Below are 22709 nucleotides of genomic sequence, written 5' to 3'. Positions count from 1 at the left end.
ATCATCGGTTTAAATACAAAGAGATAACAAACACCATTCGTGTAGGTAAGTGTGTTGTTCCACGCTTTGAAAGGGCCTTCATTAGCAAGGCTAAACAACACAACACAACCGGTAATGTGTTCCATATGCGGTATTTTGAAACCTTTTGTTTGGTTTCTAACTAGAGAGAAAGAGGGAGGAAAAGAAAGAGTTCATTTTATTCTCTTGGGATTTGTTTTATAAGGTGCATCAGATTGAGTTTAGCCAACAGGGATGTATTTCTCCTTGTGTAGCTCATGTTTGTTTATTCTCTCCTTATAAAAACCAGGGACTAGCAATTTCTTTTATGAACGCGGACCGAAGGGAGATAAATAGACCTTGCGGGAGAGGAAGGTCAAGTTCTAAGTTTTTCTTTCCTTTGGATTCAGGAATAAGCAAATGGAAAGACTAGCCAAACAACCAGCAGCAGGCATCTGATGGTTAAGCCCTCCCCCCAGGACTTTTTATGTACATAAGCAGAAGTCACAGGAGCAGCTGCGGCGCATTAGTTCCAATAGTTTAACAGGCTGCCTTGTAGCGCTGACAAAAGCCTCGCTCGCCGTGGCTTCCCTCCATGTTCCTCTGCCCTGCGAGCTCGGCGGTGATCTTTGGCAGGGGATCGGCAGAGGAGGGGTGACGTTCAAGAGGCTTCCGCCGTGGCGTGCGCTCGCCTTCTCTACTCCCAGCCCAGTCTCCGCCGAGAGACTGAGGCAGGCGACCGAATGAACTAGCAGCGGCTCGATCCGACCTGCTTCCCCGGACGTCTCCCCGAGAGTCCGAGGAAGGCAATCACTGGAAAGAGGCCAGGGAACCACGTTGCCCTGGATCGTTGCCAACTGTACAAAGTTGACCGGGAAAATGGCTCAGCAGACGGCAAGCCCGGACACCTTAACAGTCCCTGAAATGGATAATCCGCATTGTCCAAACCCCTGGCTGAACGAGGATCTTGTGAAATCCTTGCGGGAAAACCTGTTGCAGCACGAGAAGTCCAAGACAGCAAAGAAATCGGTTTCTCCCAAGCTCTCACCGGTGATTTCGCCGAGAAACTCCCCCAGGCTCCTGCGCAGGATGCTTCTCAGTAGCAACATCCCCAAACAGCGGCGGTTCACAGTGGCACATACGTGGTAAGGTTTGCACGGATTATCAGACATGGTGGCCAGGTGCCCCTGGGTGATTTTTGCGCCTCCCGCCTTTCGCTTTAGGGGTAGGGAGGGGAGCGTCTTCGTCTTCACTCCTGACCCGTGATTTATCGGAAGTAATCTACTTTAATAAATCCCACAGATGTCCAAGTCGGGGCAGGAATCCTTGAGATTGGTAATAGGAGCCTTTGAGGTGGGTGGTTCTCAAAGTTCAATTCCTATTGCAAGTTCCTACAAGAAAACTGAATTCCAGATGTCAAATAAGAATGCAGGGTTGTTTTTTTTTTTCCCCCTCTACCGATGTGGTGGCGTTTCTTTGAATTCTTAAGCTAGTAATCCTGCCAGGTCCTGCAACAGCCTAGGAAAGAAAGGACCAGAAAGGAGAGGAGGAAAATCATAGTTTGTTCTCTTTTCGGCATGATCCCCAAATAAACAGAGATGTGTATGGAGTGTGTGTGTGTGTGGGTGTGTGTATGTGTGTAATGCTGTGTCCAGGTAAAACCCCTCCTAACTACTGACTTTAATATATTTGTAATCTCAACGTGCCTTTTCAGTGGGTTTAGGAATGCCGTGCAGAAAGTTGCAGGCTGGTACTCGGTAATACTGCCGTGTTCTTTGAATTTGAATTCTTTGACTATTTTGTCAATATTTTTATTTTCTTTATGAATGTTTTTATCTTCTATATAATAGGTGAATTTGTTTTATGTATATGGTACCACGTAGGTTTCTAGACAATTCTTGATATTTTCATGCTCTTGTAAAAACAAATATTAAAATAAATCATTGTGTGAGCTTATTATGGTGTTTCTGCCTGAAAAGAGGCAATTTTAGGCTGTGATCAGAGAAAGAGGGGTCTGTGATACACAGTTGGTTAATTTTAGGCAGTAGTAGGTTCTATGCACTACTTCCACATTTTGGCAAAATGAATATTAATTATGATGAAGAAAACAGACATAACAGAAAAAAATAACGAGTATGTTAGTTGAGAAACTGACTGAATGATTTTTATACAGCTTTTCCATAGAACACGAAAGAGTATGCCAGGAATGGAAAAAACAAAAGAAAACAGAACCAAAACAAGCAAGCAAACAAACAAAAATCCCCAAAAAACCAGAATCAAGACAACTAGGAAAGAAGCAGCAAGAAATAGAATCAAAATCTAAACTTAAGCCACATGGCCCTACCCAGGAATGCATTCATGTCATAGATGAAAATAGGCAACAAAGGAAATAAAAGGCATGACCCACCCAAAGAAATGTCTGACCTCAGAATTGTCATTTTAAATAGCTAGATCTCTGATAGAGGAAGTGTTCTTATTTTCCCCAAGATTTTAACTAAGTGGCATTTCTAAGTTTAGTTCTTATTTTCCCCAAGATTTTAACTAAGTGGCATTTCTAAGTTTAGTTAGATACAATGCTTGTAAGAGGGGTAAGACAAACACTGATTTTTTTCAGTCTTAAAGAAATGATGGAAAAAGATGACTTCTCTCTGAGGAAGATACTGTTGAAGGAATTTGTCAGAGATAAGCAGTGAATGAAAGGCATAGATGAACACTAGGAGATGCCCTGAGGAGAGGGACGGCTTGAGACCGAGCATCAGGTGCCAGAGCAGGAAAGCTGGCTGGAGTTCAGACAGGGTCAGGGCCAGAATTTTGGTATGCAATGTCCCTTTTGGTTGAGATGCCTTTTTAATTATAGTTCCTAAATTGTACCTGTTGCTAAATGAGTAAGCCTCCACTCAGACGCCTGATTTCTATCTGAGCGAAGCAACCTCGAGTTCAGCTGAAGGTTATCGGAACTATTTGGACATGTTGAGATGTAAGGAAGGCAGGAAATCTCATGAAAACAGGCTTTCTTCTGAAATTTCTGGCACTTCCTTTTCTGATGCTGTTTGGAGAAACTCCAAGGTCACAATTTCTGCCGATCTTTCATTGTGGTGTATCAGGTCTCCAGCAGATGAGGGAGGCATCAAAAGAGCAATGGACATGAAAAAGAAAAATCATGATACCAATTCTCAGTAACGAAGGGGAGACAATATCCCTCATGGATAAAAAAGCATCCAGCAAGGGAGTTGGAAAGAGTACCTCACATTTTCCTTACTGGTTCAACAAACCGCAAGCCGTTCATAATATCCACAGGCATCTTTCGACAAATAACGTTCCATCTGTGCTTTCATTACTTGGACTAAGTATGATCCAGAATTTTAAAAATTTATTCCAAATTGCGCTGCTTATATATATATATATTTTCCTATCTCAACTGCTGCTGCTACCACAACTATAGTCAAATCCTCCCCTCCTCCTAAATTAAATGATCAGCCATTTAAATACACACCACGTGTGTTCCTGCCTCAGAATGTTGGTTCCTATACTTGATATTCCTTTCCATTCGATATGCATGTATTTAATACCTATTGAGTCCAAAGTGTTTAGCTTGTACCTACTGATCACAAAGTTGCACAAGAGCTGTTCCTTGGTTTCAAATTATTTACACTACAGTAGAAAAAATCATATTGGAAGGCATCTGATTAAGTTCAGGTAAACATTTTGCTCTACAACATACTCTCCAAATCTTAGTGGATTGACACAGTAAATGTTTATTTCTTGCTTCTGCTTCTCGTGGCAAGCTAGCCTGCCCTGGGGTAATTCAGGGACCCCGGGTTCTACCATCTTGCGGTTCTTCTATTGGTAACACATGGTTTCCAAGTTTGCCAGGCTCAGCTGAATCCGGGGAAAGAGCACAGAAGATGGCATTCATGAGTTTTTATGAGGCAGGTCTAGGAGTGCACACATTACTTATCCCAGTATTCCCCAGATAGAACTCAGTCCTGTGGCCACATATAACTGCAAAGGAGGCTGGGAAACCTATCTCAGCCATGTTGCCAGGAATAAGGTAAAACATCTGGTGAACAGCCCACCCATGTCAGTCACAACGCAGTAACAGCTACTGGTTCACCCTCTATACCATAGTTAAATTCATAGAGTAACATCTATGATGACTGGTCCTTTAACATCTCTGCATACCTCCTGGATGAGGATTTTACAGAGCAATTCTATTTTTTGACAAGTTTAGTGACTGGGAAGTCCTTGCTTACATACAGTTGAAATCTCCTTCCTTGTAATTGTCATCCTTGGTTCCTGGATCTGCTTTTTTTTTTTATTTGTCTGCGTTGGGTCTTTGTTGCTGCACGTGTGCTTCCTCTAGTTTTGGCGAGCGGGGGCTACTCTTCGTTGCGATGCAAGGGCTTCTCCTTGCGGTGGCTTCTCGTTGCGGAGTAACGGGCTCTAGGCGCACGGGCTTCAGTAGTTGTGGCGTATGGGCTTCAGTAGTTGTGGCGCATGGGCTTAGTTGCTCTGTGACATGTGGGGTCTTCCTGGACCAGGGCTCGAACCCTAGTCCCCTGCATTGGCAGGTGGTTTCTTAACCACTGCACCACCAGGGAAGTCCCCCTGGATCTGCTTTGAAAACCCCACAGCTTGACTCTCTCCCGTCTTCCATAACTTAGCCCTTAACGCAAGAGGCTTGGAATAACCCATCAGAGAGCCAGAACCCTGCTCTATTCATCTTGGCACACCCATTAATCAGTAATGTCAGTGTTATCATGTTTTTAAAAAATTATTCTCTTTTCTTAACTAAACATCCTAGGTTATTTCACGTTTATATGCTGTAGTTACCAGGTTGATCCTGGTTGTTCTTAACCAGACTTCACTTGGATTTTCACAACCCATTTAAAGAGTATTTTACTGAATTGATACAATACTCCAGGTGCTGTGTGACTCTTGGACAGAGAGCATCTGAGAAGAAGTCAGATTACTTTCGTTTAAATTTTGACTTCCCATTTACTAGTGTGATTTTTGAACAAGTTGCTTAACATAGGCTTGTTTCTCTGTTACCCAATTTCCTGGGAATAGTAATCGTATCCACTTGGTGTTGTGGTTTTATTAAGTACAATTATGTGTAAATTAAAGTGTTTTGCACAGGGACAGACACTTAATGAGGGTCATTATATAAGCTAATATTTTCTTTATTATGTGTCCATTAATCCAGTCTTGCTCAGCCTGAATCTTTAGGCTCATGTCTACATTTTTAAATGGTTACCCTGTCAGTTGTTTGTGGATGGGACAATGTTTTTAGTAATAATTATATCCCTAGCTAATGTTCATTGAACACTGGTGTTCGATCTGGTGCTGTGTGTTAGATTAGGATCCTCTTGTATTCATGCTTCTCACCACTTTGTTTTACCATTTTTACTTAATGTCTGGTACTTTGTAGTCTAGTGATTATAGACCAGACTCTGTTTTCATCAGAGTAGGGAATTCCCTCTGATGTCAACATGAACGTCAGCGGAATTTCTGGTTAAGAAAACTTTCAGTGTTAAGTTTATTTCCGGAAAATCAGTCAGGCAAATCTTTATATTTTTCAGTTTTTTTTCCTCACTTTACACTGGGTTCTGTGCACCAAATGAAGGAACGTGTTCTAGAGTGCATAAGTGATACTAGGCAATAGGATTTCTTTGGGCAAGATACTATCCAGGTAATACCACGTGTCTTATCTTTAAAATTTCTGTGTATGTGTGTGTGTTTTTAATTACAACATATCCAAAAGTAGAAGAAGCGGTTAGTAACGTCCTTAAACAACAAAATAATTTCTTTAGGTGGATTTTTGAAAGGCGTTTTTCAGGAGACGTTTAGAAAATCTTAAAGATTTTCAGGGAGCTAGCTAAGTGTTTTGGGCTATAATTTTTGTTTATTATAAATTTCTCTTTACTGGGCATTGGATATAAAATTGCTCATGTTTAAAAGTAAACATTTGCTTTCTTTTTTTTTTTTTTTTTTTTTTTTTTTAATTTATTCATTTTTATTTAATTTTTGGTTGCATTGGGTCTTTGCTGCTGCACGCGGGCTTTCTCTAGTTGCAGTGAGCGGGGGCTACTCTTTGTTGTGGGGCGCAGGCTTCTCATTGCGGTGGCTTCTCTTGTCGCGGAGCACAGGCTCTAGGCGCGCAGGCTTCAGTAGTTGCGGCACACAGGCTTCAGTAGTTGTGGCTCGCGGGCTCTAGAGCTCAGGCTCAGTAGTTGTGGCGCACGGGCTTAGTTGCTCCGCGGCATGTGGGATCTTCCCGGGCCAGGGCTCGAACCCGTGTCCCCTGCATTGGCAGGCGGATTCTTAACCACTGCGCCACCAGGGAAGCCCCATTTGCTTTCTTGAGCCATAATTTCTTCAGCAACTACAGTTGCTCTCATGGTTGTTGTTTAAGAGAGAAATACACTATACATTTTTTTCAAGTTACAGAAGGATCCAGAAACCCTTTATCACCTATAAAGAAGAAATCCAGCCATTTAGAGAGTTTATAGGTCACACACAAACACACCTCCACACACACCCAAGTAGATTTTCAAAGCTATTATTTAGGTGTTCTATTTGAGACTCTTTCTTCTTTGTTCCAACTTTCCTACATTTGCCTGACTTAACTTTAAGGTTATCTTCTCTCTGCCCCTTATGGTGAGGATACCCAGAGAAGGGCATTGCTGGTGCTCTCCTAGGAGCTGGGAACCCAGAGGTAGGCTGTGGTTATACTGTGATATGAGGAGGTGGGGAGGAAGTTTCTGGGGGAAATTTTCTGGGACACACAACAGGAAGTAATGCCAGCAGGTTAGGTGGAGCCAGTTGGCTGAGTCTTTAGCTGTGTCTCTGGTGTAATTGGCTGTGTGTCTTCCCCAGGAATCTTGGGGCACTGCAAGTCAAGGGTGTCTGTAACTTTTGAAAAGCATGCTTAGCCTTTCCTAAAATCAGAAGACCCCAGGAAGATATTCATCTTAAAAACTTGTCAGTTGCCTTTATGATATTTAAGAAATTACAAAATAAAAATGTGACAAATAGTTACTGAGGAAAATGAAAACAATGAAATAACATGGCAATTTATTACTCATATGTACTTTCTGTGACCTTTGACATTTATCTTAAAGAGAAAAGAGATTAAGTGTATCTGTACCAGCCAAAGTCAATTCTGTCAATACTAGTGGTGAAACTACTTCCAAGCAAAAGCACAGTCTTTTTTTTTTTTTTTTTTAATTTATTTTATTTATGGCTGTGTTGGGTCTTCGTTTCTGTGCGAGGGCTCTCTCCAGTTGTGGCAAGCGGGGGCCACTCTTCATCGTGGTGCGCGGGCCTCTCACTGTCGCAGCCTCTCCTGTTGCGGAGCACAGGCTCCAGACGCGCAGGCTCAGCAATTGTGGCTCACGGGCCCAGCCGCTCCGCGGCATGTGGGATCTTCCCAGACCAGGGCTCGAACCCGTGTCCCCTGCATTGGCAGGCGGATTCTCAACCACTGCGCCACCAGGGAAGCCCGCACAGTCTTTTTTATAAACTTGGTAGAAATGCTGAATGAGAAGAAAGTAAAAAATTGAATCTCAAAGTTCATTAAAATAATTTTTAAATCATAGCTTTAATTTTAAAAGTTATTCTTTATATAAATTTCTTTATAAATAACAGGCTCCTGTGAGGTTAGGTAATTAATTGAGCTTCAGAGCTTCAGCACTTTTTTTTTTTTTTTTCCTTAGACAGGAAGCTACCAAAATTGTTCTTCAAGTAGCAGTTTCAGGAAGAAGCTTTATTGTCAGCCGTGTGGCAAAGTTATGTCGTTGTTTTTTAATGGTTTTGCTTTTGAAAAAAAATCATGTTTTTAAACTCTGAGGAGTTTAGCATAGTGGAAGCCATGTATTTCCAGCTCTGCTGACACTTAATATTTGACCTTAGTTACTCAACCTCTTTGAATTGTAGACTTTCTATTCATAAGTCATATGGCTATAGAGGCATTTGATATTTACAAGTAAGAAACTGACTAATGAAGTTTACAAAGTGATAACAAACCACAGTACATTTAAGATAAGTAATTAAAAAGAAGTTCCAACTTGCTGTTGTAAGCTACTGAGGTGTATGCCTCATGGGTAAAAACAGGGGACAGAGTGCTTTAATAATTCTGTGGCTTATAAAAAGGCTGCAGGACCTTCAAGATGAAAGCATTGGTGGTATTCACTCTAGGACACCATCTGGAAGCCATGATTTAGGGTAGGAAATGTGGAAATCTGTAGATAATAATAAAAATTCAAATTTAAAATTTTCTTTTACTGTATCTTCAATTATATACCATCTTAACACACCAATCTCTTCTACTATATATAAGAAACAGGAAAAAATCATTTCATATTCAATTTTAAGGACATAAATGCTGTCCAGCTATTTCAAATGAAGTACTTATTTTCAAAATGAGATCTTGAGCTGATATGAGACCAAATTGTTTGATTTCATTTTGGACTAAAAACTTTAGGTTCATAATAACATAACTTTATAATCTTAGACTTATTATAACATAGCCAATAATGATTTAGCTCCTGCTGTGTGTCAGATACTTTATGTACATCAACCTTTCAAAACAAACACGGTTGAATTTAAGTATTATTAGCTGTATTTTACATAATACATATGCCAAGGCCAGAGAAATTGGTACATAACCAAGATCATTCAACTATGCAGCCATGAAGTGAGTTGACTTAAAACTTAAACTCAGGTTTGCCTAACTCTCCACCGTGTATTCTTTCAACATTACCTTCCTTTGGGCTAAGAATCACATTCACATTTATTTCTCTACCCAGCTTATATATCAAAGCTGCAACAGTGAATATTCAATGACTTTACAGAATGGTGGTTAGTTAACAGAAGGGTAGGAACAGAACCCTTTCTTAGTGTGAAATCTCAGTTTATTTGTTTAACACCTGTGGCTTGTATGAATGTAGACATTTTTTTTTTTGACAAAAATATGTGTATGTGGAGGAGAAATATATGTCCTTGATGAAGGAAGGTTTTAAGGTCAACAGAAAACATTCTGTTTTAGAGTAGTTTTAGACTAAAACTGGCATCCAGACAAAACCAATCAGAGGGTAATTTTATTTTCAATGATTCAGGGAGAAAGGCATGAAAGGCTTGAGCTCTAAAGAAAAGATTAAGTCAGAAATCTATTAAAGTTCGGTTCCAGAAGAGCCAGCTGGAAATGATGGTCTGCAGGCTCAAGTCACTAAGCAACAGAGCAGCAAACTGCTTGGTAACCAGAGCTGGCTTGACTCACAGGCTGACTGCGAATGACCGGGTGGCCAGACAGGAGGATCACAGCCCATCTGACCTCAAAACACTCTCCTAGTCATCCGGCAGCTTTCCTGCCCAGTCCCCCCATTTTGGAATGGTCTCTTTGACTTAACATGATGCCTGCTTTCAGAATGGAAATATCTCTGGGACCATAAGTACATGCTATCTGTCTTTCTTCTTTAAAAGGGCATTTCTGAGATTGCTTTCTTTGGGCCAGTATATCATAAATAAAATGTAAAGTTTAATGAGAGGAAAGAAAGTGAAAACATTGGGATTAATGGCTCGACTTTGGGTTTTCAGGAGCAAATGTGTACAGGGCCAAGTTGCCTACTTCGTTTGGTGAGATCTGTCCTTGAACTCTGAGAGCGCAGTGTTGCCATTTATTTAACACTTTCTGTCTTACGCTGTTTTCTTTTTCATGGGTGTGTTTTGACTGTGCAGCTGGACTGTAAGTTCCTAAAAAGTAGGAACCCTCACATACATCAATCTTTGTATCCATTGTGAGGGGCCAAGTGCCACCTGTATAACATATATTTAGTGAATACTTGTTGTTTAATTGAGAAACATACCCTCAGTTGCTGTGGCTCTTATGCTGAACACCTGGGGAGATCTATAGCCTTCCAGCCTAGAAGTCCTGGTGATGTCGTGTTTGATTGCCATAGTGGAAAGAAGTTTCAAACGCAATGATTAACCATTTGTTTGGACTTTGTCACCTGTGTGTATGAGTGTGTGTTCTGGGTTTACACACACCTAGATGGGTATGATTTGACTTTAGCATACATGAATGAATCGGTATATGATAGTGTCACTAATTTGTCAGATATACGCATTTTAATAATTTTTAGTTTATACTTTGAAAATAATTTATGCCTGTTGTATTTCTGAAAAAATATGTAAATATATTTATGATTCTTGGTAAATTACTGAATAATTAGCTTGTTAAACTCTTATGACTAATTCTAATCTCTTAGAATTCATAGTGGTTCAATTATACACAAGACTTACGCTTATAAAAGAAATGCCAAGATTTTGAGGAGAAATTTGAATCAAACAAACAAAATCCCCAAAACACCCTGCACAGTTTTTTTTTGTTTGTTTTTTTAGTATGAAATTTGGAGAAATTTGAACTGGCAGAAACAAAGTACCACTTCTCCAAAGTACATCGTCAGAATAAGTAAAATTGAATAACAGAAAAAATTTTTGAAGAGATTTAGCAGGTTATTTTAATGTAAATATTTTGTCCATAGTTCATACCCATTTTTACCTTGCAGTAATTTCAAACCAACCGATTTCCTTTCCATTAGTCTTATGAGATAGCCCTCTGATCAAATTAGCTATCGTTAAAATAAAGTGGCTTCCTCTGTATATTATTATTAGGAGGGTACATGGGTTCTTTTTCATTTTCTTATATAGCTGATTTCACATTTATACTTACAAATGGTGAGTGTGTATTGTTGACCTTTTGAAGAAAGCAACTTTCTGCCTAATAAGGTTATTTGGATTATCATTTCTACTGTTTACCTTCTTTAGGTTTATAGTATTTGTTTTAATTTGCAGTGTGATTTTTTTTTATGACTTTCTATTGAGTGTGTGCCAAATAGAACAGTGTATGATTTATGGGTAGTAATAACTAAAACTTAGATGAATTGGAGGTGGATGACACACAAGGCGGAATGCTATACAGCTCGCCTCTGAATAGAACCAGGCTTCTTTAATAAAGCCCTCTTACAATAGCAATAGCAGTGTCATTAACGGTGCACTTATTCCTGTATCACCTTCCCAGTTTAAGGTACATCTGTGGGTCATTTGTACAGTGTTGTATTTAATTTTTTTAGTTGATTTACGTTTTTATTTAAAAGCCTATATGTTTAAAAATGAAGCTTTATATCCTTACTATAAATTGGAAACCAGTGTCATTTGTCATACATGGAAGATAATTGAACAAAAATACAATGAATAAAAGCTAAATAGATTCAAGTTTGACTGGATACTATGACCTGCTAGAGGGTCTGAGTCTGAGGTCTGTTCTCTCTTTGTTTAAAATGGCAGTTAGTAAGTAATGTAGAGATGTGAAAGACCGATTAAGTCCTTCTCCTTCAGGTAATAAGAATGACTGAAAGGATTTGGGAAGGAAATAACCCTCTCATTATTTAAGTCAACATTTTAAATTCAGTAAATGACATCCCTTATGCCTAAAACCATCTTGGTGCATCAGATTCTCTAATGTATCAACCCAGTGGTCCTGAACCACTGATACTTCCACTGTTGGAAGAAGGACCTCGGTTTTTGTAGGGGTTCTTTGCGTCTGAATCCCTTAGTTGGAGGTAAACGCACTGAACTTGGATTGGGTAATTCCAGTTACCCAATTGAAAGTCAGGTGTTGGTACCCCGTTTTTATCACCCTATAATTATTAATTTCCTACCTGGTAGCTACAGAGGTGCAAAGAAGCATAGAACTGCTCTATGGAAAACTGCTATACCTGCTAATGGCAGTTTCCAAGTTCTCCTTCCAAAGGGCACAAACATGGGCTTTTTAAAACAGTGAGGATCTCTGTGCAAATAGGTGAAAGCTGAGGTAAGCTAGGAGCCCAATTTTTCTACACCTCCGTAATCTTATGGAGAATTTACTTCCAGACTAGAACACCCACATGGGACCGGCTACCTAACTTGCAGGGTTCAGTGTGAAATGAAAATGCAGAAACTCTCGTTCAAAAGAATATTAAGAATTTCATGAAGGCAACAGCAGAGCATTCAGTCCCACACAGGGCACTTCTGAGAGTGAGGCCTGATACAACTGCCCAGGTCACATCTAGGAAGCCAGCTCTTCACCCACAGCAGATCTGAGAGGGGGCCCAGTTAAGAGCTGGATTTGGTCTACTGGTCATAGTTTGCCAATCCCTGGTCTACACGATAAAATTCATACTCCTCAACTTGGTGTTTAAGTCTCTGTCATCAGCTGCAAACTCATCTCCACTACCTTCTCTGGTATTATTTCCTATAGATTCTTCACAGTCAATCATCCTGGAGCTGAATCCAGAGCAGAGGTTCTCAACCTCGATGGACCAAGGCAATGCTTTGTCATGGGGGCTGTCCTGTGCATCGTAGGCTGTAAGGAGCACCCCTGGCCACTACACACTAGATGTCAGTCACACCCATCCTGTAGTAAAAATCCAGAATGTCTCCAAACATGGCCAAATGTCCACTGGGGGCAAAACTGTCCCTGGCTGAGAACCACTGATCTAGAGGACAAGCTTTCACTTTATTCACTAGTGTATTCCTAACACCTAGCATAGTCTTGTGATACAGATAGAGGTCCCAAAATGTACTGTCTGGTCCAACTCTGCTACTCACTTACTGTGAGATCCCAGGGGCATCATTTAAACTCCACAGGTCACAATTAAGTGCATCCATAAAATTAAACTATTACTAATTCATTTCTTACTTTATGGAAGTATTTAAAAATTCAAATGATATACTTAATGAAAAGACTTTTTGAAAAGAATAAAGTATTATTCAAATATCATGAAAAAAGAGTCATGGAGGAACACTGAGGGTGGTCTGAACCCATTGATATCTAGAAGCTTAATTCACCTCCTGCTGTGTGTACTCTATGAAAATTGCTGTATGTGCTGCTATCGGGGCATTGTTGTCTTTGCTCTCAAGGATTGTGATCAGATGGGGATAAAATATGATTACTCAAATAACCATAAAGCAGTAGTTGCCATAACTAAGTACAAAGAGTGGTGGAGTTTATAGGAAAGTAGAGATTGTTTCTAATGATGGGAATCATGTAAGACTTGAGATGGAGTGTGAGATAGAGTAGTCGCAAAGAAGGCCCATATTGAGCTTTTTCTTAGCTTATGTTATTTAATATTCATGGCAACTTAATTAGGTGTATGTTTAATTGTCACATTTTACAAAGAGAAAAATGGGGCCTAGAAAAGAATTTGATATGAACATGAAGCATAGAGAATTTCAGTAGGAAGAGAACTGGAGTGAAGTATGGAAGGACCGGAAGTGGTAGGAGGTAAGTTCTTTTCAGTAAAGGAACAACATGAACCAATACTGAGATTACATGGGGTTTAGGTGAGATTGGGCACAGCATGGAGTATCTTTACGGAAAGCGACTGTAAAGGAAAGCTGGAATCAGGTTTCAAAGGTCAGCTAACATTCTCTCTCTCTGTCTCTCTCACACACACACACACACCCACCCACCCCACAGATTTATATGCTTAAGTGAAACACAATCAATTTTATCTTTCTTAACGGCTTTACTCCAAATAAAAGGAAGTGACATTTTGAGTTATTACCCCATGCTAAGCTTGCTAAACCACAAGTGTATGCACTGAACTCAATGGTTGGAATGTGAGATTTAGTTCAATTAGACCGGTGTATACCATCTTTCTACTAGTTATGCCTTCTATGTCTTCTAAGATAATCCTTCAGAAATAGCAGAAAACATGGTTGTATTTCCATTCAAATGAGATGTGTTAATTCCACTGGTGGCACTTGTGTTCTGATGCGTAGAGCAGAGACATTATTTATGTGAGGATTGTATCTGCCTTTTCATTAAATTGCACGAGAATATAATGCTTAAAACACATCTAGCAGTTCTGACGGACTGTACCCAGAAAACCATGTCACTCTTAAGGTATTGATACTCTATTTCAAGACTGGCTTACCAGGGTAAGAATCAGGAGCTAAATACCCTGTTATCCTTTCATCTATTCAAACAATAATTTCTGAGTGTCTACTCTGTATCTGTCACTCTTCTGAGGATATAACACTGAGCAAAAAAGACAAAGTCCTGCCTCCATGGAGCATATATTCTAACAGAGAAGAAGACAATGTATAAATAAATATTCCAGTAGGTCAGAGAATAACAAGTACAATAAAGAAGAAGAAAACAGGGTAAGGGGATAGAGTTTTATATACCTTTTGGGGGAGGACTCTCTATAAGGTGACTTTTGAATAGAGGTCTGAAGAAGGTGACTGATTACCTCGGGGAAGACCATTTCAAGCAGAAGAAGTAACAAGTGCAAAGGTCTGAGGGATGATGTGATTGGTGTGTTTGAGGGCGGGGGACGTTATAGAAAATGAGGTCCGAGACATAGAAAGGAGTCAGGTCATGTAGGGTTTTGAGGCTATAGTAGGATTGGGGATCTTTCTTGGTGATGACTATGATATTTTGAAGGGAGAAGTGTTAGCAGTGGGAGTGTCTGCCTCAGGAAGAAACACAGGCTGTCTTAAGTTTTGAAAAAAATCATTCAGGCTCCTGTGTAGAAAATACAGATGTGGGGCCGAGGAGGAAACAGGGAGACCAATTTAGACGGTTGCAGTAATCCAGGTGAGATATCATGGTGGTTCAGAGGAGAGTAGTAAAAGGGAAGGTAGTTAAGAAATGGTCACGATTCTCTCTGGAAGCAGCAGAGGAAAGCGAGAAAGATACCTACTTCTCCTTTAGAGGAGGTGGTGCAAAAACGTGGAGGGAAAGTAGCCACCGCATCAGAAAGCTGAAATAAACCAGCATCCTCAATGGGCAGCCATTAGTGTCAGAGCAAGAATGTGCAAATTCACAATGGAGAGTTTGGAAGGGGGACTGGGGGAGGGCTGGGGGCTTAAATCAGACTGGGGGATTTGCAGAGCCAGCTGGGGATGAGAGTCTGGCAGTGATGAACGATGGCCTGGCAGTCTTGGGCTTCCTGTGGTGATGACTGTGTGTCAAAGACAAGGAACTCATTTGAGGCCATGGAGTTAGACAAGTACAACTCTTGGGCTAGGATGGCCAGTCTCTTGGGTCTACTTGTTTTTATTCACTGCAGGCACCCTAATTCAGCTGCAGTGCATTGATAGAAATGGAGGAGAGAGGCAATGAGAACCGGCTGGCCAGGCCTGCCAACATCTCTGTCTGGTAAAGCCATGTTCTTCCTATCTCTTTACCATACATTCATGCTCCAGGGATGAGAAGTGTGACAGAAGATGCAGAAAGGTGATTGGAAAATCGCTAGTTTCCAGATGTATGGCCCTAGGGCAGATTTTCTAACATGAAATTACCATTTTTTTTCCCCTGCATTGGGTACAAAATCTTGTTCTTAAGCCTGATGGTAAAAATAGATATTGAAGAACTGAAAAAAATATTTCTGAAAAAATATATGTTGTACTTGCCACAATGGTTCATACATATAGTTGTTACAGTGATACCGCTTTTATTAAATAAATAGGTTTTATGTGTAGGCATAAATTATTTTTTGAAGAGAGCAAGACTGTGCCGCATTTTAACATTTGTTCAGGGATGTTTTCATGATTATACTTGTAAACAAAACAAATACGAAAATGGGTAGAACATAGCTTCCTGTTTGGAGTTTGAATTGGTGGCTTGTATCATGTGCCTGCAAATGGATATTAGGTGAACCTGGCTGCTATTACGAAATACGATCTTCTGTGTCTTAAGATGTTGACCTGCAAAGCAACGTGTGCAAACCTTTTTTTTTTTTTTGCCCTAAGGGAAAAGGGCGATCCCTGGCACCTTTTCACCTGTAAAGGATTATGTTGCTTTTGCTGTGATTGATTGGTTGGCTTCTCTTCCAGAAATGCTCCCGGTATGTGTTTTATGTTCTGACAGAGCCATGGCTTTGTTGTTCAGCATGTCACCCCCATGAAGACGTGGGTAGGCTTTTGTGCATTACCTCTCGTAGCCTGGGAAGCATATTTCAACACACCATCCAGAATTGGCTAGAACATGCCTGTCACTCCCAGCTGACTCTGATTGACGCTCTTGCCAATGTAGATTTACATCAACATGATTCTTTACTGGGAGAAGCTTGTTCGGAATATATAGGGTGGCCCATTTAAAAGAGGCATAGCATCAGTTAGAAGAGAACTGTATTTTAAGGGAAGCGCCGTAAGAAATACACCGTCAATTAAATGCTCCACAGAGCTCAGAATTGTAATCAGCATCACTCAAGAAGATTTTCCCTTTAGAAATTGCATGTTACTCCACGTTTTAGAGAGTGCCTTATCCTGCAAAGAGAACCCTTCTATTCTAGACTTTCCTTCTCAGCATGCCGAATTTCTAGCCTCTTCTTTCCCTATCTATGTAATTCTAACCTCGAAAGCATGAGATGCAGTATGATGTGAAAGCATTGCTTGTTTACCTGCCCAAAATTCAGTTTGTCAACTCAATGGGTAAATAGATTTTACTCTTAGCATGAAACCCTTTGGCGTATGTCTATCTTGTTTTTTGACTCATCTTCAATATCCTAATGAATGTTTGGGATAGGCATATTGCTCAGATGCATGGGTCTATAGACAGGAAACCAGACACTCAAAAATAAAACCTGTTACCATAGCTATTCAGAAAAAAACACAAAACTGTCTTTGCTGTACAAAAGAAAAATGCAGTATCAGTGACACATGACTTGTGATTACTATTATTATGACCCTACACTACTCACCCTTCATTTTCGTTATCCTAGTCTATTCTAGGTCATTACAGTAATGGATACACCTGAATGGGTTTGCAATTTTACCCCTTTCTCAGGACAACCAGCAGGATTTTCAATGACACATGCTTTGATCTGTCTGCTTTTAAATCTCTTAAGCAGGGCAGCTCGCGACAGCTTCCTCTCAGAAGATTTTACAATCCTAATAGACCTCACCATGAGTTCTATATTTATGCTTGTTTAGACACATCAAAGTCAGGCTTTATACCAGGGGCCACCTAGAAAGTTAAGGTCGTCAGCTTCTTGTTGTAGCCATGGGGTTACTGTCATGCCTACTTATAATGAAGATCGACCTTGTAAAGTGATCAAGAGTTGTGGGCTGCAATATAGGAATATTAGAAAATGTTCTGCCATGCTGTTTCTTCTGCTGTATTTTGGCCAGAATTAATACTATGGTCACAATTAACTGCAAAGTGTTCTATGATGTCTGCATATAGTGCAGAGGGAAAGAAAAGATGTAGAAATAAGAGTCTTCCCTTGTGAATTAACATATGAAACATACACTTAATGCAGCAGAGCCAAGATGCAACACTTTAAAGAGATGAGTTGACAGGCCGATGAGATTGGTGGGAATTTGAATAGGCATAGAAGAGAATCACGAAAGAAAAACATGGGCAGTGCTTTTTCAAACATTGCGCATGAGAGAGGAACTGTTGGTTAATAGACTGCCATTAAACATTCAAATTATGTTAATAATCTTACTAATAGCCTTTTTAAAAATCTATCTATCTATCTATCTGTCTATCTATCTATCTATCTAATCTATCATCTATTTATCTCTATCTTTTGTTCTGGTTCCCCTTTCACCAAGCAGTCTTCTGATTACAGTCTTCATTGTTCTATAGGACTTTCTACTGAGAGGGAGTGTATTGGGTCACATGGTTGAAGCATTATAATCAGAGCAATGATGTAGTGCTTAATGGAAAGAAGTTAATTGGCATTTGGATTCCGTTCCGCAGTTCCATGAGCTTGTGTGATATGGGTTTGCTTCTGAGAGGAGAGGTCTCTCTCATGCGCTGAGAGATTCCAGTTTCTGAATCTACAAAACTCAGTGCCAGATTCTAATCTTAATAGTTTCTCCAAGGTATTGCCAATCCCCAGGGCCTTTTGGGAGAAATATCTGCCAACCTTCTCTGCTGAAACTCTCCTCCACTGCCATGCCCTGAACATTTTCACTAAAAACCATGGCAGAACTAAATACACATTGAAGCTGTAATCACATTGAAAATGAGGAAAAGGTGCATTGTTTCATTTCCTTAATCACATTCCTCAATGGCAGCTGTTTAGTGAGACAATCATGACTTCTGCTTTGAAATTCATTTTCTGATACATCTAACAATCAGCACAGGATTTGTTGGTTATATTTTTGTTTTTATGATGATACAATATCTTAAAGAACTTGGTCAGCTGCTCTAGAAAACATGTTTAGTACTCAGATGCAGTGTTTGGAATTTTCTGGACCCTTTTCTTTCCCCTCTCAGATCCAGTGGCCTAACGGGTTCCCTGAAATATTATAGTTTTCACTCCAGAAAGTTTTATTTTCTAGGGAGTTTCACATTTTAGTAGGTGTTTTTGAAGACAGAAAAGCCCCTGTGACCCACGTACATGGATCTCAGGCTGTAGAATCACAGATCTGTGGGATAGAGTTCAGATCAACCACATTAACAGTTGTAGCACTAACAGGAGGGATTATTACTCATAAGCACTGTACACCAAAGTTATGTCTTTTTCAACAGTATTTACGACGTCATGGTGACATGTTGACTCTTAAGACTGTGACAGAAAAGGATGAGAGGAAGTGGTGTAAAAGTGAGGGTCAGTGTTGAAACAAATTGAAGCATTTGTTCTCAGATGTCCTCCAGAGAAGGGCATCTGAATTAGTTTCCTAGGGCTGCCATTACAAATCACCACAAACTTGGTGGCTTAAAACAACTAAAATTTATTCACTCACAGTTCTCAAGACCAGAAGTCCAAAGCCAATGTATTGGCAGGGCTACACTCTGTACAGAGGCTCTAGGGGAGAATCCGTTCCATTCCTCATCTGGCTTCTAGTGGATACCAACAGCTCTTAAGGAGTCCAGGTTGACTAGCTAAGGCAACAAGGTTTCTTAGGGCAGGAAGCCAAGAACACTTGGATTCCTGTAAGTGGACAATTGTCATCCAGTCCTACTGTCTTGATGTTTCTTCTCAAAGGCTCAGGAAAGGGATGAGAGAAAGAGAAATGGGGAAATGTTATTTATTTTGCATATAGGGCTCTTTTGAAAGAGGAAGAAAGGAAAACTGTAGGCAAAATGAGTTCAGAGAGGAGAATGATGAGTGTTTTTCCAATGTTTTATGAATGTTTGGTCCTGATCTCAGTGACTAAAATGAGCATTTTAAAACCATAAATGTAATACATGTTTATGGTAAAAATCCCTACAAAAGGTAATGGTGTGTGAGTCCCCGTATGCCCTTTCTCAGCCCTCGCAGCTTTCCATTTGCTTTCACCAGAGTAAATACTATTAACATTGTCTGGTGTAACCTCCCAGAAATATTTTAATTATATTTAAGTAAATTTAATAAAAATATTGATAACACTTACTAAGTAATTTCTATGTATTAAGCACAGTGCTAGGTATTTTCAGGGATTACTTCATTTAATTCTCACTACAAACCTAAAAGATACATTTCTATCAAGTGATACATTTCTATCAAAAGATATGTTTCTATCAAGTGAAATCATTGGTCCAAAGACATTTTAAATATTAAAAGGTATTGGCAAATGTACTTCTAAAATTGTTTCATCATTTTACATACCTATAAACAGTATGCCAGCGGACCTTATTATCACTTTCACCATCACTGAATATGATCCACTTTGTTTTTCACCACTATTATGGATAAAAATAATATCATTTATTATTTACTATTCTGTTTTATGAGTGAGTTTAGCATCTTTTCATTATTTATTTGCTATTTCTTAGTCCACTGCCTGTTAATATATTTCATCATTAAAAAATTTGGGATAATAACCATTTTGTTCATTGATTTGTAATAACTGAGTATATTTAGGAAATTAACTCACACTGTTTTGAATATTTTTCTCAGTCTATTTTTTTTGCTTTTGCTTTATAGTTTCTAAAAGTCATGTATAAATATTCTAATTTTTTATTGTGGTAAAAAACACATAAAATTTATCATTTTAACCATTTTTAAGTATACAGTTCAGTAGTGTTACACATATTCACATTGCTGTGGAACAGACCTCCAGAACCATTTTGTCTTGCAAAACTGAAGCTATATACCCATTAAACAATAACTACCCTTTCCTCCTCCTCCCAACCCCGGTAGCCACCATTCTACTTTCTATGAATTTGACTACATTAGGTATCTCATATAAGTGGAATAATACAATACTTGTCTTTTTGTCACTGGCTTATCCCACTTAGCATAATGTCTTCTTAGTTCACTTGTGATGTAGCATGTGACAGGATTGCCTTTTTAAGACTGAATAATATTTCATTGTATGTAGATACCACATTTTGCTTATCTCTCTGACTGGCAGTGGATATTTGGGTTGCTTCCATCTGTTGGATATTGTAAATAGTGCAGCTATGAAAGACCCTGATTCAGTTCTTTTGGATATATATCCAGAAGTGGGATTGCTAGGTCATGTGGTAGTTCTATTCTTAATTTTTTGAAGACTCTTCACACTGTTTTCCATAGCACCTGTACCATTTCACAATCCTACCAACAGCGCACAAGAGTTTCAGTTTATCCACATCCTCATCAATACTTACTTTCTGTTTTTTTTTTTTAATGTTACCATCCTAATGGGTGTGAAATTGTATCTCATTATGGTTTTATTGCATTTCTCTTATGATTAGTGATATTGAGCATCTTTTCATATGCTTGTTGGATTATTTTTCATCTTTGAAGAAAAGGCTATTCAAGTCATTTGGCCAATTTTTAATCAGGTTACTTGATTTTTTGCCTCTAAGACTTTTTTTAATACAGCAAGGTTTAGCAAACTTTCCTCCATGTGCTGCTTTTATAACATGTTTAAGGAGTGTGCCACTCCATTTTAAAATCATCATATTGTTTTTCACCTTACTTTTATCCTAGTTCATTAAAGATTTCTCTTTTTATATTTAATTTTTGATACATCCTCATTCGTTTTGATATGAGGAATAAGGAGAGGGTCCAGCTATTTTGGACCGCTTCCCCAACCCCAACTTATAAAATAATCACTGATCACATATTAACTTGTAAGATTTGGACATTTTAAGTAGGATTTCTTATCAAGTGCCACTTTTGCCACACCTACAACTGTAATGATTGTACTAAGTGCAATGGTATCTTGCTGCATTTTGTTTGCATTACTCTAAATGGTAAATGTTAGCTATTAATATAGGTTAAATACTTGGAAGATGGCCTTAAAAACACTTTATTATTTCCTTTCTTGAGCCCTATTTCCTTTCAAAATAAATATTAACCATGTTTCCCAGTAACATTCCTTTTGGGGGGAGTAAACCAGGAGAAGTGTTTTCAGTGACGTGGGAGGTCAGTGTGAAAGAATGACTTTTACATTGTAGAAAGATTCTTCTTTCAAATGTGAAATGGTGACAGAGTTTCTATAAAAGAAGAAGAGATGTCTATTTCAGGACATCTATCTAAATGTACTTCTTGGGATAAATTTAGGATCCTGACACCTCCACATCTGAGAGGAAGATGTAAAACTCTTGTGACTACGTGAAATCAAACTTACAATCTTAAGGTACAGACAGAAGAATAGGAGTTCTGGAATTGGTTTGTTTAAGGCCTGGCTTTACTATAAATTAGCTGTAAGATTGAATAAGTCTCCTTATTCTTCTAAACATTGTTTTTCTAATTTGGTAAATAGGGATACATAACACACATGAAAATTTCTAAAAGGTTGTTTAAGCAATTAAACATGTTAATTTGTAGGATTTGTACTTTATACAACATGACATGCTAAAAAGTTGATGACGATAATTGTTGTCAGTAACAACGACAATAATTATGGTGAGAGATGATCCTGCTGGGGCAACACACATTCTTCAGTCCATTCCCAACATGATCCGCACTCCTGAGACAGCAGGGCTAGGCTCCGAATCCCTACATTGTATAAAGACCCATTACATTTATGAATTCATTTGAAGCATCAAAACCTAAAAGGTTAATAGTAAACTATTAAACTTAGATGACATACTGTTAGAAAAAATTTCCCTAGCCAGTTTTTCTTATTCTAGTCTCTTCTTTATTACACTAACTGTGGAGGTTTATTAACTGCTCGAAATATGTAATTTCAAGTTGCTTGAAAAGAAAGAAACTGGGTGTGTGAGGCTAGTTTTTTTGGGGGGGATAAAATTAGTCGCTTTTATGTGATGCTCCCACCTTTAAATTAAAAGCATCTTTTCTCCTCTGACTTGAAAGGAGGAAATTAGGTTCTGTGAAATGAAAATATATGAAATTTAAAACTAATACCCAACAGAAATGTCTTAAGACAACTTTGTAGCCGGAGCTAGTTCTCTTTCAGTGAAGTGTATTACTATGAAACACTGAAATGGTCATAGTACAATTAGAATTATTAAAAGCTCCTGTTATTAGGCACATCCACTGAAATTTTTTCTGCCATTGAATAGCAACTGTAGGAATGAATTTCTTTAGGGTGAGCTTATTGCCTGGATAAAGGGTTAAAAAGAAAAAAAAGAAAGAAGAAAGATAATGTCAGCTGTTTAGAGACATAGAGGAAAAGGGGACTTGGAGAAATCATCTTGAGTTTTGCGATAATAACACGAGGTCCAGAGTGGTACAGAAAAGTGCTCAAGGGTACACATTAGGAGAATGTGAGATCTAGAACCCAGATTATTTGATACAGCCCATTGTTCTTTTTAGTCTGACCCAGAAGCC

The 22709-nt window shown here is 39.0% G+C and overlaps 1 protein-coding gene across 3 annotated transcripts in view; it reads left to right on the top strand.

The window, feature by feature from the left end:
* The first annotated feature begins 522 nt into the window (after positions 1 to 522).
* Positions 523 to 22709, top strand: part of LOC103002367 (cAMP-specific 3',5'-cyclic phosphodiesterase 4D) — a 723774-nt gene continuing 701587 nt past the window's right edge. Inside the window, exon 1 of one of the 3 annotated variants that reach the window (XM_057541516.1) lies at positions 523 to 1142. In XM_057541516.1, coding sequence (XP_057397499.1) covers positions 877 to 1142 — 266 coding nt within the window. In that variant the 5' untranslated portion in view covers positions 523 to 876. The remainder of the gene's footprint in view (positions 1143 to 22709) is intronic. The other 2 variants (XM_007176074.2, XM_007176076.3) reach the window with 2 other exon arrangements.

This window comes from Balaenoptera acutorostrata, chromosome 2 (assembly GCF_949987535.1).
Source record: "Balaenoptera acutorostrata chromosome 2, mBalAcu1.1, whole genome shotgun sequence".
Classification (NCBI taxonomy): domain Eukaryota; kingdom Metazoa; phylum Chordata; class Mammalia; order Artiodactyla; family Balaenopteridae; genus Balaenoptera; species Balaenoptera acutorostrata.
This window is presented reverse-complemented; position numbering and strand designations above follow the sequence as displayed.